Source organism: Exophiala oligosperma (genome assembly GCF_000835515.1).
Source record: "Exophiala oligosperma strain CBS 72588 unplaced genomic scaffold supercont1.8, whole genome shotgun sequence".
In the NCBI taxonomy this organism is placed as follows: domain Eukaryota; kingdom Fungi; phylum Ascomycota; class Eurotiomycetes; order Chaetothyriales; family Herpotrichiellaceae; genus Exophiala; species Exophiala oligosperma.
The window spans coordinates 1,233,557-1,260,845 of record NW_015622825.1 but is presented as its reverse complement, the minus strand read 5'-3'; the positions used below and the strand labels follow the sequence as shown (position 1 = coordinate 1,260,845).

At 49.9% G+C, this 27,289-nt stretch overlaps 11 protein-coding genes and 1 non-coding gene across 13 annotated transcripts; 4 read left to right on the top strand and 8 right to left on the bottom strand.

Moving 5' to 3' along the window:
• Window positions 1-1,532: 1,532 nt before the first annotated feature.
• PV06_08396 (uncharacterized protein) lies at window positions 1,533-2,384 on the bottom strand (the record flags this gene model as incomplete). The annotated part of the gene is made up of 1 exon (XM_016409720.1): window positions 1,533-2,384. One exon carries the CDS (start codon window positions 2,382-2,384, stop codon window positions 1,533-1,535), a length of 852 nt encoding a protein of 283 aa, XP_016260028.1.
• Window positions 2,385-3,072: 688 nt separating this feature from the next.
• On the bottom strand, window positions 3,073-3,264 carry PV06_08395 (uncharacterized protein; the record flags this gene model as incomplete). Its single annotated transcript, XM_016409719.1, has 1 exon — window positions 3,073-3,264. One exon carries the CDS (start codon window positions 3,262-3,264, stop codon window positions 3,073-3,075), a length of 192 nt encoding a protein of 63 aa, XP_016260027.1.
• Window positions 3,265-3,744: 480 nt separating this feature from the next.
• On the bottom strand, window positions 3,745-6,234 carry PV06_08394 (uncharacterized protein). The gene is made up of 3 exons (XM_016409718.1): window positions 5,957-6,234; window positions 4,419-5,827; window positions 3,745-4,361 (listed from the first exon to the last, which is right to left on the bottom strand). The coding sequence occupies exons 2-3, from the start codon at window positions 5,715-5,717 to the stop codon at window positions 4,317-4,319; spliced, it is 1,344 nt and encodes a 447-aa protein (XP_016260026.1). The 5' UTR covers window positions 5,718-5,827; window positions 5,957-6,234; the 3' UTR covers window positions 3,745-4,316.
• Window positions 6,235-7,719: 1,485 nt separating this feature from the next.
• On the bottom strand, window positions 7,720-8,850 carry PV06_08393 (uncharacterized protein). The gene is made up of 2 exons (XM_016409717.1): window positions 8,314-8,850; window positions 7,720-8,263 (listed from the first exon to the last, which is right to left on the bottom strand). The coding sequence occupies exons 1-2, from the start codon at window positions 8,565-8,567 to the stop codon at window positions 7,981-7,983; spliced, it is 537 nt and encodes a 178-aa protein (XP_016260025.1). The 5' UTR covers window positions 8,568-8,850; the 3' UTR covers window positions 7,720-7,980.
• A 2,298-nt stretch (window positions 8,851-11,148) lies between these two features.
• PV06_08392 (uncharacterized protein) lies at window positions 11,149-12,861 on the top strand (the record flags this gene model as incomplete). The annotated part of the gene is made up of 3 exons (XM_016409716.1): window positions 11,149-11,950; window positions 12,082-12,226; window positions 12,279-12,861. The coding sequence occupies 3 exons, from the start codon at window positions 11,149-11,151 to the stop codon at window positions 12,859-12,861; spliced, it is 1,530 nt and encodes a 509-aa protein (XP_016260024.1).
• A 27-nt stretch (window positions 12,862-12,888) lies between these two features.
• On the bottom strand, window positions 12,889-13,903 carry PV06_08391 (uncharacterized protein; the record flags this gene model as incomplete). Its single annotated transcript, XM_016409715.1, has 3 exons — window positions 13,780-13,903; window positions 13,498-13,636; window positions 12,889-13,437 (listed from the first exon to the last, which is right to left on the bottom strand). Exons 1-3 carry the CDS (start codon window positions 13,830-13,832, stop codon window positions 12,889-12,891), a joined length of 741 nt encoding a protein of 246 aa, XP_016260023.1. The 5' UTR covers window positions 13,833-13,903.
• A 175-nt stretch (window positions 13,904-14,078) lies between these two features.
• On the top strand, window positions 14,079-16,075 carry PV06_08390 (uncharacterized protein). The gene has a single exon (XM_016409714.1). The coding sequence runs from the start codon at window positions 14,379-14,381 to the stop codon at window positions 15,423-15,425; it is 1,047 nt and encodes a 348-aa protein (XP_016260022.1). The 5' UTR covers window positions 14,079-14,378; the 3' UTR covers window positions 15,426-16,075.
• A 2,110-nt stretch (window positions 16,076-18,185) lies between these two features.
• On the top strand, window positions 18,186-19,539 carry PV06_08389 (uncharacterized protein). The gene is made up of 2 exons (XM_016409713.1): window positions 18,186-18,744; window positions 18,816-19,539. The coding sequence occupies exons 1-2, from the start codon at window positions 18,294-18,296 to the stop codon at window positions 19,118-19,120; spliced, it is 756 nt and encodes a 251-aa protein (XP_016260021.1). The 5' UTR covers window positions 18,186-18,293; the 3' UTR covers window positions 19,121-19,539.
• On the bottom strand, window positions 19,418-20,527 carry PV06_08388. 2 transcript variants are annotated; one of them, XM_016409712.1, is made up of 3 exons: window positions 20,129-20,527; window positions 19,758-20,050; window positions 19,418-19,660 (listed from the first exon to the last, which is right to left on the bottom strand). In XM_016409712.1, exons 1-2 carry the CDS (start codon window positions 20,240-20,242, stop codon window positions 19,796-19,798), a joined length of 369 nt encoding a protein of 122 aa, XP_016260020.1. In that variant the 5' UTR covers window positions 20,243-20,527; the 3' UTR covers window positions 19,418-19,660; window positions 19,758-19,795. The 2 variants fall into 2 exon arrangements, with proteins under 2 accessions (XP_016260020.1, XP_016260019.1); XM_016409711.1 differs by having other exon boundaries at window positions 19,418-20,050.
• Window positions 20,528-21,970: 1,443 nt separating this feature from the next.
• PV06_08386 (ATP-dependent RNA helicase fal1) lies at window positions 21,971-25,690 on the top strand. The gene is made up of 4 exons (XM_016409709.1): window positions 21,971-22,071; window positions 22,124-22,378; window positions 22,427-23,689; window positions 23,742-25,690. The coding sequence occupies exons 1-3, from the start codon at window positions 22,041-22,043 to the stop codon at window positions 23,338-23,340; spliced, it is 1,200 nt and encodes a 399-aa protein (XP_016260017.1). The 5' UTR covers window positions 21,971-22,040; the 3' UTR covers window positions 23,341-23,689; window positions 23,742-25,690.
• On the bottom strand, window positions 24,508-25,237 carry PV06_08387 (uncharacterized protein; the record flags this gene model as incomplete). Its single annotated transcript, XM_016409710.1, has 3 exons — window positions 24,508-24,862; window positions 24,900-24,949; window positions 25,013-25,237. 3 exons carry the CDS (start codon window positions 25,235-25,237, stop codon window positions 24,508-24,510), a joined length of 630 nt encoding a protein of 209 aa, XP_016260018.1.
• A 1,027-nt stretch (window positions 25,691-26,717) lies between the features above and the next one.
• PV06_08385 lies at window positions 26,718-26,810 on the bottom strand. The gene has a single exon. It is a non-coding gene; the product is annotated as a tRNA-Pro (tRNA).
• Window positions 26,811-27,289: the final 479 nt, after the last annotated feature.

Below are 27,289 nucleotides of genomic sequence, written 5' to 3'. Positions count from 1 at the left end.
AGTTGGAGACGTCAAGGCATACTTGACAATCCTCGGATGCTCTCCTAAACTGTCGAGAATCTTCTTCTCGACGATCAACTTGTATCCTGTCGTTTTGACCAAGGTTGGATGCATCGACTTGATGATCGCCCTAAGTATTCTGGGTGTTGCGGTTGTGACTCCAAAAATATCTTGGGATGCGTTGAGTGAAAGTCCTTCCGAAGGGTATTTGGACCTCGGTGCAAGATTGACCAATCAGATGCTGAGAGTGTGTCAGGCAGCCAAGAATTCTTCAGAGGACTGTAGAAGGAGACGTAGCCACGGATGAGGACGAACTGCTCTGTAGTATTTACTCGGTACTGGTGAGGGCATTCTTGGACTATCGGTCATCCTGTGGGACTACAATACTCGTACCACGACAAGTCACTCCAAAAACTGTTGTTTGTGGAGAATCAGCACATATACTCTGTATCCGTGTACAAGATACTCTTTAGATTTCCTCTCGAGAGACACTTTGTGACTGTGAGACGACCCAAAATGTTACACACGCTGCGTACCGTCAGTCCCTCTCCTTTTCTCCCTCGCCGGGCCTTCCCCTCCGCTTCCAACATCCTCAACTCTGGTCGAATCTTCTGGTTTCCTTTCTCAGAAAGTTAGAAATACTAGACACTATGATTTCGAGCATATTCATGTCGAAATTCAGAGGAGCTTCATGAGTCGGCTCTGCTCGAGCCCACCTGGCCGACCGTGACCTTGTGGCCCGCATGGTCCGTCTCTTTGCAGCGCGTAAACCTCACATTTTCGATGATCCGATCGCCACACTCGTAGTTCTTTGTGGCCACGTTCTTGGTGCACGCGCTGGACAGAGACAAGCGACTTGGGGCGCTCTAAACTTGATTTGATCTTGCTCTTCTTCAAGTGGTTTGCTGGAATTCTCCGCAGCTTGGCTTACCACTGATTCATAAGCATTTGTCTTGCTGTTTGTGGCAACCAACCTTGACCATGCTGTGATACACTGTTAAACGATGCGTTGGCAGCAGCCTCAGAAGGCTGAAGTTGGCCAAAATGAGGAAGAAGTGAAAGGATCACCAAAGATATCTACGTCGTACGGAGTAGCGAGTATCTGGATATGCTTACTAGATGGTGGTCCCGACCTCCTTTCGACATAGATGCACTGGATCTTGCAACTCAAGTTTGAATACTGGTACTGGCATGGTCTTGCGAGGCAGTGATGAACGGCAGGGTTGGGAAAATCTTGGTATGGGAAGGGATGCCCCGGCCAGAGATGAAGCAATGGGTGTGTTGTCAGCTCCATTCATCTGCATGCAGCTTGCCTACACCGATTCGCGGCACCGAGCACAGCAAACATCGATAAGTGCATCGCATCGCAGCATTCGTGCCAAATATGGCACCAATCAGCAGATACCTCCTTCGCCGCGTCAGCAAGCTCAGAGGAGGGTTTATAAAAGGACTTTCCACATCATACTGTTTACCATCCGCTCCGCCAAAGTTTGAAAACAAGCCCCAACCTTCTGGAACAGAAGAACTTTTGGTCAAAACATCCGGCGAGGCCAAGAACAAACGCAAAGCGAACAGAGCTGCGCGCAATGAAGCCAGATCGAAGAAATAGGAAAAAGGACTCGGACCGGTATGTTGATTGAAAGATTCCGCATGGATCGCAACTGATGAAGATAGTCGTTCCATTCAAGGCGTTTTTGCTCGAAAAACGCCATGGCTTCGACTCTCCAGTATTTGGCCACAACATCCTGGAACATGCCGGCGTCATCTTCCGAGTGAGCAAACGAAAAAAGAGGTTGTATTTTGTTGATGAATATGTTGTACGCGATCGGCGGGATTCTCACCGCGGTCCAGTACCAGTGCTGTTTTCTCCGAAGAGAGTCTCTCATTGCCTGAGCATAATCACGAGGGCGAATTGAGAAAATTTCCACCTCATCATCTTCTTCTTCGAGAATCTGGAGGAATTCTTCGCAGGCCCTCGCGAACTTCTGTTCGTTCTCTGGTGTCCCGTCTCCGTCAAGATCGTCGAGCTCGTGTCCAGAGAGCCAGAAGGGTGGATGTTGCATTTCCATGGGCAAGACACAGCTCCACTCAAGGTCCACGATACCCGTAATGTGATATTTTTCGTCCACGAAAAAGTTGCTTTCGTGGAAAGCCGTGAATTGAAAGATGGGCACCTTTCGCTGTAACGGCGTATTCCTGAATCTCGAGTACAGAGCCCGTAGAGCCACGACGGTAGCCACCTGACCTTCCAAGTCGAGTTTACTGCGGGCCGCATTTGGTTGATGTATCAATCGCTGATCGTGGCAGTTTAGAAGGTCAAGAAGGTACGAGTCGGTAGATGAGTAACAGTAGTTCTCGCGAGATTTGCGTCGGGACACCCGCATTTTCGAGTACGGCCAGGCCCCTTGTCAATGGTCAATTACTAAGGCTCACTTCTCCAGAGTCGTGAACGGTGTAGGAGCCTATCTTGGGAAGCGGGCGCGACAAGTCGAGAAGGATCCTCCCCAAACTCCGCAAAAGGTTTGTCCGGTGTTCTGCGGTGGGGCGCTCTACCGCAGAGAGCATTCGACCTCGCTCTTCCTCGAAGAACTCCATCACCAAATAGCCGCTCTTCAACGAGACAGGACTTTGACAGGGGACGAATGGCCGGAAATACGGTCTTCGGACGACCCATGACCAGCAATGTTTCAGAGACGTCAAGGCTCGCTGGTACCAGGGCGCGTGCTCCAGAGGTGAAAACTATCAACCGTGAGTACGTCAATGGTGATCAAAAACAGGGATATTTCGACTCACGTGCAGACCGCCTGGGAGCCCAAAGCCCCACAGGTGTGGAATGGGAACGCGAGGGTGGTTCCGTGACAGATGGGCAAATGAAGCTGCTTCACAACGGATCTTCTCTTCCATGAGTGCGGTCGTGTGTAGACCCCCCCAGCCGGTGGGGGAAAGGGCACCTGAGCAGTACCCGTCGCGCTCGCCAGTTGCTGACGAAGACGGGGACACAGAGGTTGTACGTCCCCTGGTCCAGCCACTGGGATCTTTCTGCGACTCTGCACGTCTGGTTTGATCTCAAGTTCAGGTGTCGAGCGACGATGACTTCGATGGCAGGTCTCTCATTTTCGAGATACTCTGAAATTCCCTTCTCAGCCGACCCCATTCCAGGTGTATCAGCATGTTATCGTCTTCTTCCTCGACCTCTCGTGTCGGTTCTTCCCATTTGCATTCCTCTTCCGTCTCATTTGTTTGATCCCCTGGCTGTGGCGGCATGTCGAGGGTTCAAGACAAGTCAACATTGGCCGAAAGACAGGTACAGCCGTGAAAGCAATCGAAAAGTAGTTCAAACTGCAGCCTCGGTCACACATTTGAAGAGCTCAAACCCGGAGTTATGAGATTGTCAACAGTCAGAAACGGTCTGGACTGCAAATACTGGCTTGTCCCGAACATGTGAAACATCGGAAACTGAGAACCTAAGGGGTCAACTCGTGGGAGTCTTTGCAGCTCGGGGCTGTGCTTCACGTTAATCAGGGAGGCGCCTTTGCAGCCAAGCTCAGAATCGCACAGCCACAGCTCAGAGTGGCTTAATTATGACTCTGGTCAAACATCGAGATGGCTTTACTGTAGGTTCAAGGGAGAGGTCAAGATTCGCCGTCGAGTATGGCGGCATTGAAAACGCGAAAGTACTTGGTAGATAGTCGCCCACGACAATACCTAGGTGCACCAAAAAAACCCAGACCAACAACCAAAACATTCAAAGCATGGAACCCCTCTTGTGATTGCGATTAACAAAGACGCTACAGCTACAGCATGATACAACACGAATGAAGAAGACTTTCCCCGTCAATTGACTACCTAACCCGAGTAGACCACAGTCCGACTTGGAAATCCCATGTTTAATATCTCGAATTCTGCAAATCCAAGCCTTTCTCCTTTCAACTCTCAAGGTAGCTCTCAGTATCTCACACCAAGTGTCAAAAGAGGCATTGATACGGAAAGTTGTAAAAAGCCACTCAAGTTCCCATTCATATATATTAACAAAAGTTTTCCCCGCCCAACCGTTCGTCCTGATCTTTGCTGACTTGGCGATGCATCCGGAACCCTCAGACCGCAGGTTGAGGAACCCAAAAAAAGCAACGACATAGTTGAAATCAAGTCGAAAGCTGTAGAGGCCCGGAAGACAAAAGAAAGGTCCGATCATGCAACGATGGAAGGCGAGGAAAGAACACATATGAGAAACCTGACGTCAACGCCGGCGTAATATGCAGGTCGAAAGCAAACTGTTATCGTTTCATGTACAAATGGTCGCGGCGTGCATTAGAAGCCTAGCTGGAAATGACATAAGTTGCAGTGCCCGAAATGATCGAGACCTAGTTGTCATGTTAGTAACATATTCATGAGACTTGAAATCGGGTAAAAAAACTTACAGTGCAACCCTGTGAATTGCATCCAGTAGCTCCGCAGTACTGTCCATTCGAGTACTTGCAAGATCCTGACAGGTTGCCTTGCAACTCCACGGTTCCTTGATATTGAGCGCTGGTGGTTGGAGAGTTTTGGAAGATTGACAGCCAGGTGGTGCCATCCTTGGCTCCAACGCCAAAGTTGATCGGCGCGTAGTTACCCAGAGGAGTACCTGGAGATCCCCACTGGCAAGCTTGCGAAGCTGGGTATCCAATAGGGTTGAGGTAATATTGTGCCGAGGTCGACTTCCCTTGCCAGGTATAGTAGGTTGAGGCGTCAGGAACGGTCAAGGCCTCAGTCTCGCCGGGTTGTAGTTCGACTGGAACAGTTTCAGACTCGGTACCAGGATAATCTGTTCGGCAGATGGCAACCACGCCGCCGGCATTGTTTTGTGCTTGAACACCACCAACACCAGGAATGCAAAGTTTGCTGGAGAGTGCCGAGTTGGTCAAGTGTAGCTTTCCACCCTGGCACTGGAGACCACCAACCGATTCGCCGGATGAGCCTTGGAGGTTGGGAGGCCATTGAGACTTTTGGTAGCCTGGCGGGCATGCATAGGAGCACATCATGCCTTCTGTGCAAGATTGTCCAGAGATACCAGTAACTATTTTGCCGACGACACCACCAACGATGTTGGGATTTTGCAGACCACTCCAGCCACCAAGACCCAGGTAGGGAAGTTGAACGGCACCGTATTGGGACGGGAAGTCGGAGCAAGAGAGTGTTCCATCTGGGAAGTCTGAGTTGACACCAGAGCCGCCAGATGAGGGAGCACCCCAAGAACCTTGAGAAGGCTGTGAGCCCCAGCCGCCGCCACTTGCGGAACTAGGAGCGGAACTAGGAGCACTCCAGCCAGAGCTGGAAGAAGGTGCTGCCCAGAATTCTGCTGGGGTGCTGCTTGCCGCGGCGACAGAGGTAGTAGTGGCGGCGCTGGCGGCGCTTGTCGTGCTGGAGCTGGAAGCCGTCGTCGAGCTGGTCCAGGCCATCCAGGTGCTTGAAGCGGCGGTCGAAGATGAGCAGACACCTGGATCCTGGCCGTCCACAAATTTGAGCTCGTTGTCTTCAATACCACTGCAAACTTCTTCGGCAGAGATTGGCTGTCCATTCAACATATATGCATATTCAGTAGGACCAGGAGCCCAGCTGGTGACGGTGGAAACATCGCGTGCTTCGTGCTTGTGGAAGTGTCGGTGTCCGTGGTTGTGAGGTTGCGCGAGGGCGACCGTGGCAGAGGCTGCCGTCAAGGCAACAGAGGTGACTTTCATAGTGAGCGATTGTCGTGGGACCTTCAATGTGACTAGTCTATCGAAGACTGCTTTGGGACTTGATCAAGTGGAAGTTCAGTCGGGGTTACTGGATACGAGGGAAGACGTGTCTGGATAACTGTCAGCTTTCTTTCTTTGTCTCGCTTTCATTGACCCTCGCGGCCAACAACAAAGAACACGACAACAGGAACAGGCAGGATGAGCCAGACACCCGTTCGCGATCAGGGGGGCCAACATACAAAGCCGAAGACTCATATGACCAATGCTGGAATGCTGAACGGAAGGGGTTTGCAAGTCCGTGAGGTTGAAGGCGCGTCGTGTGAGGAAGCGTTGGCAGTGAAGAGCAGTGAAATGAATGGCACGAGAGAAATGTCTCTCTGGTAAGGAACGTGAGCCAACTGAGGGCGAGGGAGGAAGTTGATGAAGAACTGGACAGGACTCTCAGAAAAGAACAGGGCAATTCCAAGATACAGAAGGAGGGAGGAGGAAAGACAGGACTGCTGGGCGACAGCCTGGGCATTTGGCTGCGGCCGCTTGGACTGGGACAAGTGATGGATGTTGGTAGCGTCTGCGTCTTAGGAATTTCAGGAACAGGCCTAGTGCGACGGCTGGTACAGGGGCCAGGAGAGGCCAGCAGTGGTCAATTACGCCTAAACCACGGGCCCAGCGCAGGGAAGCCCTGCCACTAACAGGGGCCCGCGTCCCATCAAAGAGATTGCACTCCACCCTCGATCGTCAACTAACATTGTCTCCCTTCCCTTGAAGCCCCGTCATTGGGTTCCGCCTTCACACGTACGAGGTACTTGTACATACAATGAATCGCGCTGTGAGCTAGTCCGTCTATAGCCGCCTTGTCTGTCCCATGGTCGTCGTCGTTCGTCTCCTTGCAATTACCAAAGAAGCGAGAGTGTTGCGACTGGCGAAAGAGAGGCTGACGAAACATCTACACCAAAACATGCAGAACAGTGATTGCACAACGACTGGAGACGAATACTCCGTACTTGATCCGCACGGGGGATACAAGTAGATAGACACTCGCTTGTCCCAAGCCAAATCTCGCGTCCACAAAGGGGTAATGAGGGTAGTACTTCTTCGTAGAACAAGATACGACTACGCCTACGAGCCATGAACGACGGGGAAGTTCCAATTGAGCCCCAAAATCTCATTGTGAGTGCTTGTGATTCGTACTCTGCCCAGTGCACCGTACATATCACAGCTTGCGAGATCTCGATCCATACTCCGTAGGTGCAGTCAGCTTGGAGACTCCTCGTGCAACCTTGGTTATTGATGAAGATCATGAAAGAGAACGAGACTTTCTGATCAAACCTGCAATGAAGATCATGGCTGGCACTTACGAGTACACCTGCTACGAGTACCCGTCCTGTCAGTATCCGGAGGACGCCCCTGAGCCTCGCTGGATCCAGTGATCTCTGGACGCCACCTACACCGACTGAGCAGGCTGAGATTTCGTTCCATCATTGGCTGGATACGTGCCATGGCTGGGTGCACAGAGGCAGTTTCTACAGGAAAGGGATGTGTAGCATTCCATCCTCATTGCATCATGCCGCCGTCCATTGACCTCTGTGTGACCCGATGGGCGTAGCAAACAACAAATCCGTAACCTAGTCGCACACACAATCCATCGGGCCAAAATTCCTCACATCAGCTGTGTCGATGCTGTCACTCAGCCCGTCATAGCTGTCGATGCTTGGATCGTGTGGCTCATGCACACACCATCATCATGCACCCAAGTCAAGTTGACGATAGGTATTCGCACGCCTACCTCTGCATTACGCACAAGGCTATACTTACTAATGGAGCACCTTTAATCGTCATTCGCTATAGAGATATCTTTGCGAGAAGCACGCGACTGAGAGTAATGATTTAATAGTTATTATTGTCCTTGTTGGTGTCTCGGTGCTTGTCATTCTCATTGTCCGTAAAAGTGTCTCTTGACTTACTTGAAGTTTATCGGTTACCATTTAATCATATTGATATTAAAGAATGACATTTGGGGAGCACCCCAAAGATATAGGTAGCCTTGTGCGTAATGCAAAGATAGGTGTGCGTAATACCTGTCGCTAACTTTTATGCCCCAACTTGTCTAAGCACTCTTCGCAGGCGCTCTCTCTCTCTCTCTCATGGAGGTGTTGGAGCCCTGATCGCTCTCAAGTCAATGTGTGCTCTAAGCATTCGCTTTAGAGCCCAGTCATATCTCATAAACTCATACGGATTGTTTCATTACTCTTCGTTACAATGCCGTTCATCTCTTTCTCTCGTGAGGGCTTGGAGTTCTGGTGGCTCTCAAGCCAATGTGTGCTCTAAGCATCCGCATCAGAGCCTCCTGGTTTTCACGAGGTCTGTACTGAATGTCTAGCTGCTGCAAAAGTCCTCTAAGGCGACGTCGATTCAGGCCTTCGAGTTCATCCACCGTTAGAGGAAAATAAGGGATGCCTTCACCAGTGACGGGATTCAAGAAGGGTGATAGATTGGGTGTGCGATTCTCCATATGGGCATTCTGAACTCGGGCTGCGTTGTTATGATTCCTGTATAGATTTAGTATAGTCATGTACGAGCGTTTGGAATCGGTACATACGACACACGCATCATTGTCATGAGATCTCGTCGAACGTTGCCAACGTCTCGTTGAACATTGCCAACCTCTCGTCGAACGTTCGCAATGCTTTCTTGAAGAGCGATCTCCATTCTAGCGGACTGCTCTCGTATTGCTCTCATCTCGTTCAAGATCTCTTGGCCGCCAGCTATCGCAGGTGTGTTCGCAATCTTAAGAATTTCGTTTGCGATAAGCTGAAAGTCTGGCTGTGGACCGAGAGGATTAGCGGCAGCCATGATGAGGTGGTGGTGGTGGTGGTGGTGGTGGCAGTGGAAAGGTTTGTTTTTTTCGTAGTCGAAATGGTAAGATGGTCGGTGAGCGGATTTGGAAAACCACTGTTGAGCCTTCGGCAGACTTGCCAGCCAGATATCAATGATGGTTTCCAGGTGAACAAGCCATCTTTCTCTCGTGACGAGACTGCACACAAGAAGACATCTTTCTCTTGCGACGAGACTGCATACAACAATAACAATGGTGGCTTCCTGATGAACAAGGCTGCCTCAACATCTTCGTCATGCGGAGAGATCTGGCAGTTGGAGAGATCTACTGTAGCGGTCGACAGCGCGTCTTTTGTTGGTCCGCTTCCGACGCGCACCTTTTAGGTACAAGTCAGGAGTAACTTACGGAGTAGCCCAGACTCATCCCCTCCTCCCTGACGAGTAGCGTGTTATCGATTATCACCAACCAAACACTCGATTGGCGTCCGTGCTAAAAGGCTTGTTGTAGTCTTCAGCCCTCCTTTTGATGGGGCCACTTCAGTTTCACCATTCGACCTCCTGCAATTTGGACCATGCAAATACTTTGACACAAACGAACTCCAAACCACCACCCTCGAGTGGCCCAGCAGGTACATGAACTGCTCCGTCACAGACCTCCGATGCGTAAGTTATCAACAAGGGAAAACTTGGATTGGACTTTTGGCTCCGGAATGACTTGCAGAAGCGGGCAATTTCCCGAGCCAGAGCCTCGTATTCCCCCTTGAAGCTTGTTTCTTCATTTTTCATCAAGACACAAAGAAAATGTCAGTCTCGGAGAACGCTCATACCAGTCCCTTTAGATGTCGGTCCCACAGACAAGGGAAAAAACAAGAAAAGCACAAAGAAAAGAACAGTCCAGTTAAACCCTTCTCCGCAGCGCAAAGGTAGCCCCGTATGGTCTGGTCGATTGGTTTCCTTGGCCACCACGGCGGACCTCAATTTTAACAATGCCCCACTCGACGACGACAACGACAACAACAGCAACCACACGTGTGAAATCCGGAACAAAAAAAGCCTACTCTGTATGCATCATGTACAGCCCCAGTGTCTATCACAGAGATATTGTAGTACTGTAGGCTCAACTTTCCACGTGTTTGGACGGAGCTTCTGGAAGTTGATCCTGTACGAGTAAGGGGAATATGTGAATGTCGACAAAACCATTGACCATCTCCATGTACGGAGTACAATCATCTTGCTCGGACTCTTGTTGACCAACTAGCACCTGGGTATTGTACGATACCTACCCCGTACGTAAGTATGGGATTGCAACCGTCTCCATCGCCGTACGGTCGCCGAGAATTAATTCGACCCAGACCTGAACAGACCACTTTGCCAATCGCCTCAAAGTCTTGTTGCCATCCTAGACTGCGGGGTTTGAGCCTTGGGAGCTGACGAAGCACACGACTTGCCAATCTACGAGTGACGCACTCCTGTGTTGTATTGTACAACATGTGAGGTACGTACTGTAGGTAGTATCTTGCCGATCAAAGCACACGACGAGACCTCCAAGGGACCGCAGGGACTCACGCGTACGACTTTACAGTGCTAATAATATGTACGGAGTACTCCCTACAAGCATACTACTAACGGATTATTACTATGGAGTTGTTACGGAGTAATTTCATCAATCTTGTCCACGTTGACGCCAACAGATAGTTGTTCGTCAGTGTGATGACGTGTCAATCAATCATCAGCTCACTTTTTTTTTCTTTTACCTCTTGTTGTCGACTCCTCTTCTTCTACGAAAGGTACGGAAAACAATACCGAGTACACATCCAGTGTACTCCGTACATGATCTCACAGCCGAAATGAGATCAAATTCCAACCATGGTTGCATATTGGGTCCAGCCAGGTGTGGGATGAAAAAAAGAACCGTCTAACCTGTACGGAGTATGTGGTGAACGAATCGATCCTCCTTCGCCTCCAGGTTGTCTTCTCACTTAAGGCTGGGACCGGTCCTTTTCGCCCTTATCAGTGGAGCTATTCTTCGAGCTTGCTCGGTATCTGCTCACACGCCGCATAAAGTATGCGGATGGCATGAAGCGGTCACTGTGATAGTGCCTTCAATGCTTGCGAACGTTGAGTCTGTTTCCCGTCTACAAACATTCTCTCATGGGAACTTGGAAATTGAAAAATCATCTCCAAAGCCAGGGGCCATTTCGGAGAGTATGTAGGCCGCAGACAGGGTTTTCGCCGGGCTAACTAGCAAAAGATCGATGCTGATGGCTCTGTCGGCGACGTGTATGCTTCCATCAAGGTGGTTGTGGAGGACATCACGAACCATACAAATCAGTAAAATGAGAACCACTGTTGCGTGCAAACAATGCGGTGCCACGTCTTCTCTTTATGGCCCGGAAATCCAATCTGTTACGACATTGTCAAGTAATCGCACTGAGAATCATTCCCTCCTAGAATGGTATTGACAGAAGGGTGTATGTCGTACCGAACTCGAACAGCCATCCAATCAAAACGATGTGCGCGACGATAGTGAGCATCTATTGGATCTGCGGCAAACTGATTACATCTTGCCGCAAAAGATCCAACAGGGATGCCGGCCTCAATGGGCTTTGCTTGGGAACGCGTGACTGAAGTGTATCAAAATTGTTCTCACAACGCAAGAATTGAAGTCATCCCTGGTCAGGCCCCTTTTACCGGCCATAGCTCTGTCGAACTAGAAGATCACTTATGCTTGACCCCGGCGCTCATCTCGCTCGACTTTATGGACATCAACAACCCCATCGAAGTCATTCACGACGTCCGGAAGCGGCTCTGGATCGAGCGTGTCAACCAAGCTCGCGTTGCAGGCCACATGACGAGCTGGATGTCGTCCTTGCATCCCAAAAAGCTCGGGTGTAGGCTGGATTGCAAGGCCCTCAACGGTTCGTACAACTTGTGCCAGAGGTTACGCTTTTGCGACGGCACCACCTGGCTGCTCCGTATGCCCATCGTCGGCAGCGTCTGCGACGAGTACGCCGACGAGAAGGTTGCAATGGAGGTGGAGGCACTGAGCCTCCTCCGCGACAAGAATGTCCCCGTACCGGGCGTCATTGCCTGGGGGCTGACAGCTGCTAATCCGCTCGGCCTGGGACCCTATGTCGTGATGGATTTCGTCGAGGGGGCCAGCGTCAACACCCTACTGCGAGAGCAGCAGCACGACACCAGATGGCTCAGAGATGACATTTGCGATGATGATGTCGAGTTCCTCTCCCGACAGTTCGCCCGTATCCTCCTCCATATTTTCCAGATCGACTTTCCTACGCTCGGTAGCCTCCCGACCCCCGTGACCGTATTCAACGCTCCTGTCCGACCCCTGACTTTCAAGGCGCACGACATTCTGCAAACCGGAGGTGTCAACACTTTCGGTATGGCCTTTTTAATTTTTAGTTTGGCCTTTTTTCCCCTTTCTCCCTGGTTTTATATCTGCCATGCTAGCGGCAATACTCTCGCTTGCATGAGAAAGAAACAAACAACTGATTCTATGATTGTTCTTCAGGCGACCGTACCAAAGGCTTCGCTGATACTGCTGATTACTTCTGCCATCTGGTCAACCAAGACTGGGAGCAATTCCAACGCCAGCCCAACTCAGGTGGCGGTCCCACCGTCACCCAGGCCAAATATGCTGCTTTTCTAGCTCTCCAGTCCGTCGCCCCGAAGCTTGTCGAACCTGGCTACGCCTCTGGTCCCTATAAGCTCGTCTGTGACGATCCCGGCCTCACTAACCTTATCGTTCGGAGCGCAGACGACCTCACTGTGGTCGGGGTCGTGGACCTCGAATGGTCGTACGCCGGCCCGGCGCAGCTCTTTGGCCCCCTGGTGGCTATTGCAAGACCGGCTCAACAACTACGACACCTTCCTTAACAAAGAAGAGGCCCCTAGATTTTTGGGGAGGTATCTGCGGAACCTGGACGTGTTCAAGACCGTGCTCGATGAAGAGGAGGCGCGGACACCGGGCCAGCAAACCATGGAGCTATCTCGATTGGGGAGGCACTCCGAGAAGTCGGGGAGCATGTGGCTGCACATGTTGCTGTCGTGGGGGTTCAATCACCCAGACAGCCTACCCTTCGCGCAACTTCAGGTGCGCCTTGAGCGGGAGCGGTGGAAGGAGCTGGAGGAGGGCCACCACGGAAAGGAGGCAAGAGAGTTCACGGAACGGAAGCTAGCGGAATTAGACAAATATGATGAGACAGTGGAGAGGATTGTGTGCATGCAGGATGATTTGGAGAATGGGAAGATGACGATAGAGGCATTCGTTGCAGTATTGAAAGTCGTATGATAAAAACGCACATCGCAACGAACGGATCTACTCCAACTCCACATCAACATCATCGACACAAAACTCCCAATCCATGTCAAGGTCGTTGTAATGAAAATCGGCCCAGATCTCCAACCTCTCCAGCCCATCCCAGACCCTCCCACTGAATTCTTGCAGTCGAACATCCAACACATCGTGATAACCGGCTGGAAAGTCCACTTCCCATGCCAAAGTCGAGGAGTCGGCCCGAATACCTTTCAGGTGAATGGTGACCAACCCAAGCGGGAGATCCAGCGGTTTGATTTTCAAGGTGTGGACTGTAAAAGTGCCACCGGCTTCGTCTTGGTGTCGAAATGACGGTTTCCGATCAGACCGAGAGTGGAGGGACTTGTCGTCGCTGGGGGTGTTCGACTTGAAATTCTCCCTTGTGCCGTACAAAGCATTCGGTTTGGACACGGCACAGTTTGTGTCTCCTGGCCAGATGATACCCTTGAGACCAGCATCGGACGGGTCAAAGGCATAGAAACCATCAAAGATCAGACCGTTGTAAGGGGTTGAGATATTGCCAAAGGCGTCTGTGGTTTTGATATCGTCAAACTGTCACACGAGTTTTAGCTCTCCGTGCGGAAAACGGTTGATATCAAGGGGATCACAAACGTTCAAGATGTTCGAGTCTTCACCAGTTCCAACGAATACTTGGTCTGAAACGGCCGAAACATTCTCGAAGCAAACGCTACAGAGAAAGTATATCAAAGACAAAGCGTGCAACCTCAATATACTTCGGATAATGGCGTTCCTGGGATATGATGAACATGAGATATTGACTCTTTCTGGAGGGTCCGTACGAGTTCATTCCAGCACAGATGAATTGTGATAGTCTTGAGGGGTGCAGTGTCGCAGTAGAACCATGTAGATGAATATATATTCTTCCCGACTCACCTTTTCTGGAAAGTTGCCGCTGTTTGTCCTCGGACTTGTAGAAGTACGTCCATGATATTGTCTCTGGGTTCTCCAGAAACTCAAAAAGGCCTCATCAGCTCAAAAGAATCAGACTCTTGGTTGCTCTGTACATACAAACCAACCCATAGGAGAGTCTGATATTCGTCAACTCCATGAATTCTGCCTGCCGACGTAGGTACCTCTTACCTTAGGTAAGCGTGGGGAAGTACCTTGGGAAGGTACAATACCTGAGTTTAGCCTAGTACTTCCTCGAACTTACAGTAGTTCGACAACTCCAAAAATGCTCTATGCTGCATCCGTAACTATCACGCAATTTCGAGGGTGTATGAAGCCATCCAAATCTACTCTAAACCATACGATCGACTCTGATTTCACCTGTAACGGCTGTCCGTGGCTGACGCCCAGAGCCCTTTCGTAGGCTGTTCTGGGCTTCCTCCGTGAACACTCTCCAATCACACGAGGTGTTCTGGAGTAGATGTACCCGGATTCACGACAAACGACACCCAGGCATTGTGCGACCGACTTGACCTAAATCCCCCTTATCAAGATCTCGCTAGGCGCATGTAGGTTTTATACCCATGTCTTCTCACGACCGCCAGCAAAATGGATCTCCAGAACCACTCTCCTCCTCTCCGTCCTCCTCCTTGACCTCTGCGAATTCCGAGGCAGACCAAAGCCGTCCTGTCCAGCCCGCGCACCCCGCCATCAGTCGATCCTCGAGCGTTCGATTCTCGGAAGGGACCAAGAAAGGTCACTCGCCGCCTCCCATGCCGCGTTATCCTCGGACTTCGGGCGATTCCGACGAAGTGACCCCGATCCGCACCGTAGACGGCCAGTCTGATCGGCGCTATAACACAGAGTCGAGAGATCCGTTGCCAGCAGCGGCGACGCCAGAAGACAGCGCACAGCAAGACCAAAATGGAAACGAGGAGGGCAAGCCGGGCTGGCTGAAGAGAATGGTAGAGAAATACGGCTCCATCTCGCTGGAAAACAAAGGCTCGGTCGCGAGAGACCATCTGGCGCTCGAGAGGACATTTCTAGCCTGGCTACGGACCAGCTTAGCGTTTGCCAGTATCGGCATCGCAATCACACAGCTCTTTCGTCTCAACTCATCGATCGCAAAGTCGTCCCAAGAAACGACACCTGCCATGATGATGACGACGACCAGCGAACAGATGCCCTTCTCGCCGATGATCGGACAAGCAGTTCCTGCAGAACTGATTCCATATCTTCAGCAACTTGCCGCGAATGCCGCACCACCACCGCCAGTCCCGACACTGGGGCCGACGTTGCTCGACCAGGTCCTTCTTCTGCCGGCGCCCGACGCAAATGGGCGTCAGGTCGTTCGGAGGGATGAGTCGATGGCCTCTCAGGTCAACGAGGATCAGGCTGCCAGACTTCGACATGTAGGCAAGCCTCTCGGTGCTACGTTCTTGGGCATTTCGATTGTTATTTTATTCATAGGCTTCCATCGATACTTTGAATCTCAGCACTGGATCATTCGAGGGAAGTTCCCGGCAAGTCGCGGGAGTATCTTCATTGTCGGCACTATCGCTGGGGCTCTTATTGTCGCCAGTCTGGCTGTTGTACTTGCCATATCACCCAATCGTTACGAGAAGAAGTGATGGTCGCGCAACTCTTTTTTGGGAACGCCATTTTTACCGACTTGGGAGGGGTTTGACTGCTGGAGCGACCTATCCCTGGCTAGTGAGACTGCGAAACCGCTCTTGCCTGTGTATCACGCTTGATGACAAATGTCTGTGCCACGTAGTAGGTCTTGAAATCGGTTTCGGCCGGCGTGTTCGAGAGAAGGATCGTCGAACCTATGAGTGAGCAAAGACTGGATCGCACGGCCACATGCTTTGCAAGGAACTGGTCCGACGCAAGAGTATTTGGCATATGCCAGTGAATTGGACGAGGTGGAACTCAGCACGAATGAACTTGGGCTTTAACTCGGACGGGGAGATCCAAACAGAGTTGGACGCGTGTCGACGCTGAGACAGGACTTGTGATACGGATTGTATGAATATCAAAAGGGCCGCTGCCGGTTTCAGCAGTATAGAATGATAAGGTACAGGTGGTAATGCACAATGCATAAACGTACAGGGTTTTGATTGAGGTTCGAACAAAAACATGGTCTAGATTGTTAAAAACGCAGGCGTTGAAACGAGTTTTATTTTGCAGGATGATGTATGTATGTATGTAATAAGAGGTTCCTTCGTGTACCAACACGGGCACAGTATGGTTCGGGAGACGAAAGAACGTTGCCAGGTCGATCGAAAGTAGCCAGTCAGGCATTCTTCCTGCTCGAGTCCATAACCAATGGTAAACCTACCTTGGGTACCCAAGGTACGTGACCGTGATGATTACTGTAACTGTTTATTTTTGCGGAATTGAGTCCATGGTTTGAGGCATGTGAGATTTTCTTTCCCGAATGCGACAACCACCACTCGGACTAACTTCACACAAGGGAGAAGAGGACCAGCTCAGCCTTGAGGGAGAAGGGAGAACCCGGAGGCGAAGGAGGACTAGCTCTATGTATGAGGGAGAAGAGAACCCGTGTTGGTAGAGGCCAGGATTCAGATAGAATGCGCTCCATGCCCATGGAAGAGAGCATCAAAAAAGATGTACAGTACAAGAGAAGATGGTACGCATTGCCTCTCAGAGGAGGGACCAATCTGGTTTCTACATGGGGCGTGTTGCAAGTTCTCAGTGGTGGTTCGCCCTCTACGACACATTCTGCAAACATACCTTGTGCTGATAATGGTATGCCGCACAAGAGCTTCTCGTCGTGCAATCAATCGTCTAGCATGGATATGATGCCCGTTGATTTTTTTTTGCTCAATCGTCATACCATACTCCTCCGTTGTTGTCCATACACTTGACTCGTACATACCCGTGGACATTGGAAAGAACGAAAGAAAAAAAAAGTCCCGCAATAATTAGGTAGGTATGGAGTATTACATAGGATCATCGAACGAGCAACAAGGCGTTGTTGAGCCGAGCCCGGGGCGGTCTTTGCTGGAATGGCATCGATGTTTCTCCCGTGTCGGTGTTGGCATACATTACAGAATGATCTCCTCTCGTCTCTTCCATGTACAATGAATACCCAAGGTAAGCAGGGAGTATGAAATTGTCGCGACTGTACGTTTGAAATGATAGAATTTAGTATGGAGTATCATGGCACTTTGGAAAGCGTTGATGCCAGCGGCGCAGTTGTTGTCTGAGCAAGCCGAGGTATTTCCCAAACAGGCCTAGGGGTGTACAGTAAGAAGTCACATGAATTCCGTACTCGGTACAGCGTACAAGAGATTCGTACAGAACAGAGTAAAATAATTAAGGCATGATGGGAGGACGTACGGAGTACGGAGTAACACTGACTTCGTTCTTGAGACCCAATGACAACAAAAGTGCCAGAGCGGAGTCTTATTTTGCCCTCGTCTTGAAAATTTGATTGGAAATGGACCTCCCTGCAGCCTTTTCCCACTTATTTTCCTTCTGCTTTCCACTCATTTTTCATTCACCTGTCCCTCAGTCGGTCTGCCCCTCTGTCACTGGGTCTGCCTCCCCGTTGCCTTGTGATCTTACTTCACTATTGGCTCCATAACCATTCACTTTTACCTGGCAGAAATCATTGAAGGCTCCAGCCAGTGACCCATGTTCATTCAATGAGGGCCCATAGTCATTCAATGTTTGCTCAAAGGCGGTCTGCAAGAATTCTATAAGTATCTCGCTCCCCCCCAAGTTTGACGAATTCTTCTTCTTTTTTCTTTTTCCTTTTGATAGCTCTGTCAGTTCCTCCAACTTTCGCTTTTTAGAACTTACGCTAATACTTTGTACAGCTTTGCCTTTTGGCTTAGATCAAGTGTAGTATCTGTTCTTTTCAGTTTAATCTCTGAAATCATTCTACGGAATGAATCACTGATTATTCTTATTTCTGGATCTCGCTGTGAGGCTCCTCTGTGCTTGCGCATGAGTCTCTAGCACCGTGTCCGAGGCCTTACACTGCCGCCTTGCGATGCGAACAACCACCTTTTCATCATTGTTTTTTGCCTTGAGCAAGACCTTGGAGAAGAGTTTGGATATTCTCTTATGAATTTTTAAGAATACAACCCTGAATCAACAGCCTCGCGAGGCTCGCCAGTCTTTTATGGTAACAGCCTTCACACAAACTACGAGCTGAGCATAGATACAGCTACTTCTACCCATACAATACATGATAACATGTTTCTTGCAATATGAATTCCTCCTCGTACTCGTAAAGCTCAAAAAAGTTCCAGACAATCGCCGCAAATGATGTAAAACACGACTGCGGAAAAAATTCTTGGGGGTTTGGAGTCTTGTCTTGTACTCCGTAAGGAAAATAACATGCGCACGCCGGCCGCAGCAAACATTGTTAATTCTCAAAGTTCCAATCCTTTGAACCACAACTCGACGATCGGTCTGGGACTTACTCTGTATACACTCTCTCCATCTCCTGAACCGCTCATACAATGTCAAACGACACGACAATGACCACGCCTGCGCCTGCGCCGCCCACATCCTCAACCACAACAACATCGCCCACCGCCCACGTCGACCCAGCAATTTTCACGTCCCTACAGGCCAAAATCGACCAAGAATCCTCGATACGCGATGAGCTCAAAGCCTTTGTGGACACTCTCACCAAGCAAGGCCGCCTGACACAATCCATCCTCTCGCGCATCCACAACACACCGACGTCCGAGCTAGAACGGTCCGTCCTGACCCCGGCCTACGACGCACTGGCGCAGCAAGCCTCGACGGTCAAAGATCTGGCGCAGTCGGCGTCGAAATACCCCTTCTACAAATGGAACAGCCTGTGGCGGAACGACGTACAGAGTGTCATCGGCAGCATACAGATTGCAGATTGGCTACGGTCGGGACAACTGGTGACGGTTGAACAGGTCGGGCAAAGACTAGGTGGTACGTTTTGGATATTCTTGCATAACAGTACGTCGGGAGTGCGCGTGCCAGACTGACTTGTGACTGTACAGTGCCGGTCAACCTCAAAGACGAAGATCAATTCCACATCACGATCGAAGATTACCTTCTCGCCCTGACCACCACCATCGAAGAACTCGCGCGCCTGGCGCCTAATGCGGTCACCTTGGGAGACTACGCGAGACCGCTGCAAATCTCCAAGTTCATCAAAGATGTCCACGCTGGGTTTCAGCTGTTGAATCTTAAGAACGACATCCTCAGACGACGGACGGACGGGATCAAGTACAGCGTCAAAAAGGTGGAGGATGTCGTGTACGACCTCAGTCTGAGAGGGTTGATACCTAAAGAGAAAGCTTGACCTTGAACTGGCACAATGCCGAGGTCGAGATTGACACGAGTCGAGAGGAAAAAGGACAAGGTGTGAGTGCCGCATCGACGCCTACGCTTTTTCTGTATCAACATCAAACAATATGTTCGAGAGTCAAGCGATGAGATATACGCATGGACCGCAGATTCCAGATGATACCAGCTGATTTTGTACGATACATATTCGAGAGTCGATCGTTGAGATACACATGAGTCGAAGATTCCAGTGGATAACTGTACCCAGCTGGGTTTGTACGATATCTCGGATCAAAAGGTGTAGGAAAACAAGCTCGCTACGAGAGTATGATGAGGAGGACGAAGGACATGGGGGAAAAATGCGCTTCGGAACAAAATCAAACATGCTCAGCACCACGATTACGAGTGATGATGGGGCTCGTAATGTGAAATGACACATTTCTTATCAGATGTTCTTGTCTTTATTTTTCCAAGTCTTTTGATTGCATTTTTGAGGGTTCTACTACCGGGATATTAACAAGGAACCGAGGAAGCAGCTGGAGCATTCATTGTGCCACTGCCACTACCATCATCGTCAAGACTGTCTCTTTTCTTTTCGAAAAAACTCCCACGTAGAGGGCATGGGATCCAAAGAAAAGGTTCATCAGACGTACGTTCAAAAGTACTCGCACCAAAAACTCGTAGGCATCGTTCATGGGGCGGTTTCCTTCTTCCACTCAGCGCCGTCGGTCCTCACGCTGCTCTCCGCCGTGGCCGGTACCCTCAGACCTTCCGACGACTGAGTGCCCAACTTGACGTTGACGCCACCGCTGCCGACGTTGACGGTGCGTTGATCCGCGGATTGTAGGTCCGCGCTCGCCCCGCCGACGGGTTGTTCGGGTAGAGGGAGACCGGCCTTGACCCGGTCGATTTCGGCCTCTTTGCTTTCTTGTTCGGAAAGTATTTGCTGTCGAATGGATTTTAGTAATTGGCTACACGCAAACAAGAAACAAAAGGGAAAAAAGGACAACGCAAAGTGACATACCTTCATGGCAGAAGCATCAGAATCCTTGGGTGTCTTGCCGTCATGGAACTTTGATTCTTTTGCTTCCATCTTACGGACGTCTTCGCTCGTGACGTGGAATGTTGATTCGGACATTTTGTTTGGGGGACTGTGTGTGTGTGTGTGTGTGTGTGGTGTATTCTCGAAGAATCAAGGACTGTAAACCTTTTCAACCTTTTTTTCTCGTTCTCTTTTAGTATATAATGGGTGATTTTTTGAGTATATCAAAAGTTACACTCTTGAGGAATTGGAAAATAACCATTAATATTTTAATATTCCAAAGATCTCAAGGACAGGTAAAATATACGTCACTACGACACACACAAATAGAATGGATACGAAATCACTGGGCCCTTTGACGATCCATCTCGAAGGTTCAGCACGCGACCGTTGAGCCCATCATCATCATCATCATTCATCAATACTGTAAGGCCCCATGAAGGAAAGAAACGAAGAGGAAGAAATATCCGAATGATACGTCATGACAACATCCAACCCCAAAAAAAACATCATGGGTTTACCTGGAATGGTTTAGATCGAAGGAACTCTCAGACCAAGTCGGAAAAGTAGAGCCGAGCGAATGAGAAGAGACTTTTGGTTCCTGAGTCGAGATGATTGTCCTTTTTTTTCATCCCACGGAGCCATAATACCTGTTGTTTGCTACTTGATATCCTTCATACCCACAAGACCGAAACTCCAGGCAAACGACTTTTGAAAGAAGACCAGCATCTCTATCTCTCTCCCTTTGCTTCTCTCGAAGCTTCTCACTCTTCAACCCGGGCCAAATGATTTTGTTTCACAGACTTCGTCGTGCCCTCAAATCATTGGCTCTTCTCCCGTTTCTCCTTTTCATTTCAGTTCTGGCGCCTAGACAGGGATTAAGCGTCGGTTGCTTATCTTCTGTCAAAAGTCCAAGGTCATGGTCGGTAGCGGAGGAGAAGTGTATCGCCGATAAGTTTGGCACAGAGCTGTTTTACGATTTCGCAGGAGATGGTGAAGATCCACCCTGTGAGCCTTTTTGGAGTTTTCACTGTAACGACCTGACGTACCTCTCCCTTTTCCCCGCCATGATGAAGACGAAATGCTTTCTTTTCTAGGTCCTTGAACCGCTTGTTGAATTAACCACCTCTGTGATGACCAGGCCTGGCTGTTTTGCGTTCGAGGCACATGATCTGGTCATCCGGAATGAGCACATCATCCTGGTCGGTTTTGATATCTGACATTTTTAACTGTTCAAATGGGCACTCCACTTGATGTTTGACATAGAGTTGTTCAATTCTTTCTTGCACAAGACGGTCGAGTCGTGAATTGACAACCTCATACTTACGGGGAGGCATTCGAAGGATGAATTCGTGGGTATCCGAGAAATGGTCGTATCTGTGTATGAAATGTCGGTCCCTGATTGGACAGACCATGGAAAAGAACTCGAACTCTCCATACCGTACATTTTCGAGTTGAGGCTCATACTCTCGAATAAGTCTCAATCGATAATGATGAAGGCCATATTGTGAAAGGCGACGTCGAGACTTGTCATGACCTTCCTGATTGAAATTACGGATCGAGACGGATGGTCACGGGATAGATTCACGTTGCGGAACATTCTCCTGTAGTTTTCAATAGATATACAGAAGCTGCCACGTCCTGTACTCTTGCAGCACGCAGGTTGGTCCTTCAAGGTACCAGATCATGGAATGGAGTCCCAATTAGGCAGAAAAACACTCGGAATAATACATGCCGAATATGGAAGGTGTGGCGAAAAAAAGATTTCAAAAGCGGCGGCAGCATCAGTCAATTTCTGGGTATCGCATTTTTGTTTAATTCCAACTAAACAAGACGAGAGATTTCGTCAAATCCCTCAACACAGCATATCGATCCCTGAAGAAATCGACTCAATATGGCTGAAAGTATCGACAGAAATGCGGATGGTACGTGTCAAGCGATTTTCCCGCCTCCGATCTATACTCACGCGAAACACAGAACGCATGGAGTTTTCGACGTCCAAAGAAGTGACGGTCGCTCCCACCTTTGAGGACATGCACCTCAAGGAAAACCTCCTTCGCGGAATCTATGCCTACGGATACGAGTCACCCTCCGCCGTGCAATCACGAGCCATTGTCCAAATCTGCAAAGGAAGAGATACTATCGCGCAGGCGCAATCAGGTACCGGCAAAACTGCGACATTCTCAATCAGTATTCTACAAGTGCTGGAAACGGCAGTGCGCGAGACACAAGGTACGTAACTGCGCACTACTCATGTGTTGCCACGCTGATTTTGAGAAGCATTGGTGTTGTCCCCTACTCGAGAGCTGGCCACCCAGATCCAAAGCGTCGTCATGGCTTTGGGAGATTACATGAACGTCCAGTGTCACGCATGTATCGGAGGAACGAACGTTGGCGAAGATATCAGAAAGCTCGACTACGGCCAACATGTCGTATCTGGCACACCTGGCAGAGTCGCAGACATGATTCGACGAAGACATCTCCGAACCAGACACATCAAAATGCTCGTCCTCGACGAAGCAGACGAACTTCTCAACAGAGGCTTCAGAGAGCAGATCTATGATGTCTACCGGTATCTGCCACCCGCAACACAAGTCGTCGTTGTTTCTGCCACACTCCCGTACGATGTTCTCGACATGACCACAAAGTTCATGACGGATCCTGTCAGAATTCTCGTCAAGCGTGACGAACTCACCCTCGAAGGTCTCAAACAGTACTTCATTGCGGTTGAGAAAGAGGAGTGGAAGTTTGATACCCTCTGCGATCTCTATGATACTTTGACAATCACACAGGCTGTGATTTTCTGCAACACTCGACGCAAGGTTGATTGGCTGACGGATAAGATGCGAGAGGCCAACTTTACCGTCAGTAGTATGCACGGAGAAATGCCACAAAAGGAACGAGACAGTATCATGTCCGATTTCAGACAAGGCAACAGTCGAGTATTGATTAGTACTGACGTCTGGGCTCGCGGCATCGATGTTCAACAAGTCAGTCTCGTCATCAACTACGACCTTCCCAGCAACCGAGAGAACTACATTCACAGAATTGGTCGCAGTGGTCGTTTTGGTCGCAAGGGCGTCGCCATCAATTTCGTCACCAGCGAAGATGTACGTATCCTACGAGACATTGAGCTCTACTACTCGACTCAAATCGACGAGATGCCGATGAACGTTGCCGATCTCTTGACCTGATCGCCGCATCTGGCTCAAAAAACAAGACATTGTGTAATATTGATTTGCTCTGTGCTGATGGAAATCCTGGAATATGGGATACTTTAATTGTTTCCGAGCCCTCGATCGAACTCTGACTTGACACACTCGGTCCCATCCTGGAGGTCTCGTCAAGGCAAAGGTGCTTCGATAGGCTCGTCTCCACCGCCGAGATTCGGGTTGGTTTCGTGGACTTGAGAATACCTCGATATCAGCTAGCTAGGGCTTCAAGCGAGCTTTATCATGGGACCTTGAAATTGCACTTGCTTTGCACGCGTTTCAAATTAGTGCTTGGAATATTGAGGATGGAAATGGGGCTGTAAGCCAAAAGGTTGGTCCAACTGTCTTGTGACATTTCTGAAGCTTTCACTGACGCCGTTTAGAATGATTATTACTGATTTACGAATACCTCCTTGTGTTTCATTTGAGAACTTTTTGTCCTACTCAACAGTAATTTCTTTCCAGTTTATTACGCCAGAGTAGCGTCTTCCAATCGGTCTCACACCCGAGAATACAATATCGAACAACACTCACCTCTCAAGAATCCACTGGGAAACGCGTCCTCAATGACACAATCATAAAATCCAAAAAGAATTGGTTTCTTGGGAGGTGTTCTGAGCGTCCACCTATCCTTCCGATTCTCTCGCACGCGCCAATACGTCTTGAACTATCCTTTGATGCCAATCCTGTCCGTCGTCGGTCGGGTACACTATCCTTACTACTTTCAATCACAGCTCTTGTCGCCAAGCAGCGTCCTTGAAACACCCACGCTCTGGCAAACAACGGCATGGTGCTGAACGTGGCGAGTTTCGGCAAAGTCACGATGCGAGATTTGCTTCTTGACATACACGGTGTGGTTTTTGCCTCCGGCGTCTGGCAGGCTGACTTTGTGGCTTGTTGATCGTTCGGAAGAAGCAACCGTCGTCGCCAGTATGGGATCTCGTGGCAGCTATCACGACATGAGCGTTTTGGTAATTGAGGGCCATTCTGCTCGATTCGAGTATCCAGCCCTCCTTGTCGTCTTGCACGATGCACATTGCATCTATCCAGATATATCCCAATCCCAGACGCCTGGTGGTTATGATGCCGTCTTCAAACGCCTTTGTCAGCTCTTGCCACGGAATGCCATCCTTTCTGCTGTGTATGTTGTCACTGTTTGTCTTTGGGACGGGCTTTTTGCTCGACTCTCTGGATTCCCACGAATGACTCAATGCTGCGGATCTTGTGGTTGCTATTTCGTGTGTCAGGCATCGTTCTCGGGTCGTCGCCGTCTTCGCCGACACAAACCAGCCTCGCTGGCATTTCGTTCGGTGTTTGGGGCATGTGGCACAGGTCATGCTGAGACTCGCATTTGTCTATCCAGGTTCGGATCGTTGTAAAGGATGGTTCCGAGTCTGACCTTTTCGGTACGTGCCCTGCTGGGCGAGATCCGGGGAACGGTGGTGGAATTTGTTCGTCTGGACACAGCCGGTAAGTCAAATTCTTCAGATTGGTGACCGTCGGGCTGTGGTTTTGTCAGAGCCTGCTAGATAGACACTCACCTGAATGAGAGTAGAATTCCAACTCGAAGCGTCTCGTAGCGTTCATCATCCTTGACCCGGCGCGTGAGGACGACTTGCAAGGGGTCGACGGCCTTCTGTGGCTACGTGCTGACCTTGATCCCCCCCTCGGGCCATGTTGTTGTTCGGTCGTCGTCGTCGTCTTCTTCTTCTTCTTCCTCGCCCTTCCAAAAGTACTCGAACTTGTCGATCCCGCCGACGACGAGCTTACATCGTAGGCACCCCCTCCGCCGCGGTCTCGCGAAAGGCAGGCAGGCAGGTTCGGTGACGATGGCGCGTCGGAGTGGTCGAGGTCCTGAAAGTCTCGACGGGAGTGGCATACTCGCACAGTCGAGTCTGATGGGTTGCACTCGAACGATTTTATGGTCGCGGCGGAGTCACCGTGCCGATGCCATGTGTGAGAGAGAGACTCGAATGCTGTTTGATCTTGGAGGAGGACTCTTCTGCTACGGGACCAGGACTGCGGTCCTCCTCCTGCTTCTAGGTCTATCGAGTCTGTACAGAGTGTTCCAATCCAACAAAAAGAAAAGACACATGGTGGTTTGCTGGCAAGGCTGAGAGCGAACGGTGACCTTTTTGCAAAAGGACAAAAGTCCCCCCATGTAATGTACCTCGTCAGTCATAGTGACCTCTTTCCCCTTTGCTCGTGACTCTAGCCGCGCTGTCTTTGGATTGGGAATCAGTCAGACACTCGGGCTATGAACCACCACGATTACAGAGGTTGAAATGGGGCGTAGAGTAACGTTGTTTCAATTGTGGTAGGGAGGGTGAGCTCCAATATCATCATTATTATACATTCCCTGTCTGGTGTACTTCTTTTCTCATCGCATTGCGATTGCTCCATGCCATTAAAGGCCCCTCCGACGACAAGATATGATCTCCCGGCGCGGTTGTTGAAGAGGGTATACGCCTCTACTTTTCCCCCCTTGGCCTCTGCCTCTGCCTTTGTCTTGCCGTCTTGGTTTTGGAACCGACGCTCCCACCCTGTCCAAAATTTTCCACTCTCACCAATGGCATTTCCCTGTGGCCGACTTGTCTTGTCACTTCTTGACTGCACTTGCAGCCTTTTTTTGGGGGGGAGTTTCCCGGCAGTGGTAGGGAGGTAAAGGAGGGAGAGCAAGAGGCAGAGGCTTGTGGATTTCCAACTCCTATGCCTGCGATCGAGTCACGTCCACTTTCCCAGTTTAGGGTCGTCCACGTCGAGCATGCTTCGGATGGGAGGACGTGGGAGGAGTGTTTGCGGTTCGAGCGTGGGTAATAACTCTAGGTACAAGGGTGACTGGGATCTTTCGGAGCGATCGATGGAGGCGAGGAGCTCGCTGTGGTTTCCCCGTCGATAAAGAAACCTCTCAAGCCCCATGGGCGCCCGTGATCTAGAAGGCGGTCCGGTCTGATCCATGACTGCGGTTAGTGACGAGGCGAGAACCACTTGCCATCCGGGCAGACGTGGCCCAAAAATTGATTGACAATCTCACGACACAATGGACGACGTTGGGCCAGAAGTCCACCAGAAGTACCAGCGGTCCTCCCAGAGGAGAAAGGAACGTTTTTGCCATCCTCCCCGAGGTTCGTTCGTCGGTGCGGTGCTGGCTCGGAGGGGATGCATTTTTTTGTCCTCCCATTGATGGAGGAAGGAACCGCAGAGACTCAATGCCCCCCAACTTGTTCGTCCAGAGTTGTGATAATATCTTGGCGCTCACACACGTGCGATCTCACCAGGCCGTTGCCAGTTTCAAAACCAATCGCCCTCCTCCTCTCCCAAACAAAAAGAAACAAAAAAAAGAAAAGAGGAAAAAAATGGGCGCAATCCAGGGATCGAACCTGGGACCTCTCGCATTTTCTTAGACTTAGAGTTGTCCCTAAGCGAGAATCATACCACTAGACCAATTGCGCTGTCGAAGGTCTGTGAGTCACCATTGTGAAATAATAGCAACCGTGAACCTGTCGCATTTGTTGTGTGAAAATTTGAATGTATAATCCATAACCTACAATATCCGCTACCAATGAAACAGTAAAGTGTGGAAATGGGGCAGACACGCTAACCACCTAAGCGTCGAATGTTGCCTTGTATGCGTGATAAAGAGAACGCGTTCAGATGTACCATGTTTAACATGTAGATACACGGCCTCTGTCAAGGGTCAACTATCCCTCAGGCCCCTATGCACGAGCATCTCAGACGTTTAGGAGTCCATGTTTTACTCAATCATAGGTCTAAATAATGGTATACAGAGATTGACTGACTTTCATTGAGACTTTGAGGCCGATTTGACGCCGACGAAACCTCAATATTCTTTCATCGATCCCCTCATATCATCCACATCGAAATCCAGCAAGTAGCAGAACATCGAGCCGAAGTCAATGCCCAATGAAAC

What these genes read in the sequence shown, in the direction of transcription:
- PV06_08394 (XM_016409718.1), bottom strand. Translation starts at nt 5,717, where the DNA reads ATGAAAGTCACCTCTGTTGCCTTGACGGCAGCCTCTGCCACGGTCGCC. An exon ending in GCAATTCACAGGGTTGCACT is followed by an intron (nt 4,362 to 4,418) that starts GTAAGTTTTTTT and finishes CATGACAACTAG; the next exon opens with GTCTCGATCATTTCGGGCAC.
- PV06_08393 (XM_016409717.1), bottom strand. Translation starts at nt 8,567, where the DNA reads ATGGCTGCCGCTAATCCTCTCGGTCCACAGCCAGACTTTCAGCTTATC. An exon ending in ATGACAATGATGCGTGTGTC is followed by an intron (nt 8,264 to 8,313) that starts GTATGTACCGAT and finishes AAATCTATACAG; the next exon opens with GAATCATAACAACGCAGCCC.
- PV06_08390 (XM_016409714.1), top strand. Translation starts at nt 14,379, where the DNA reads ATGTCTTCTCACGACCGCCAGCAAAATGGATCTCCAGAACCACTCTCC.
- PV06_08389 (XM_016409713.1), top strand. Translation starts at nt 18,294, where the DNA reads ATGTCAAACGACACGACAATGACCACGCCTGCGCCTGCGCCGCCCACA. An exon ending in GGTCGGGCAAAGACTAGGTG is followed by an intron (nt 18,745 to 18,815) that starts GTACGTTTTGGA and finishes GTGACTGTACAG; the next exon opens with TGCCGGTCAACCTCAAAGAC.
- PV06_08388 (XM_016409711.1), bottom strand. Translation starts at nt 20,242, where the DNA reads ATGTCCGAATCAACATTCCACGTCACGAGCGAAGACGTCCGTAAGATG. An exon ending in CTGATGCTTCTGCCATGAAG is followed by an intron (nt 20,051 to 20,128) that starts GTATGTCACTTT and finishes TCCATTCGACAG; the next exon opens with CAAATACTTTCCGAACAAGA.
- PV06_08386 (XM_016409709.1), top strand. Translation starts at nt 22,041, where the DNA reads ATGGCTGAAAGTATCGACAGAAATGCGGATG. An exon ending in TATCGACAGAAATGCGGATG is followed by an intron (nt 22,072 to 22,123) that starts GTACGTGTCAAG and finishes CGCGAAACACAG; the next exon opens with AACGCATGGAGTTTTCGACG. An exon ending in GGCAGTGCGCGAGACACAAG is followed by an intron (nt 22,379 to 22,426) that starts GTACGTAACTGC and finishes GATTTTGAGAAG; the next exon opens with CATTGGTGTTGTCCCCTACT.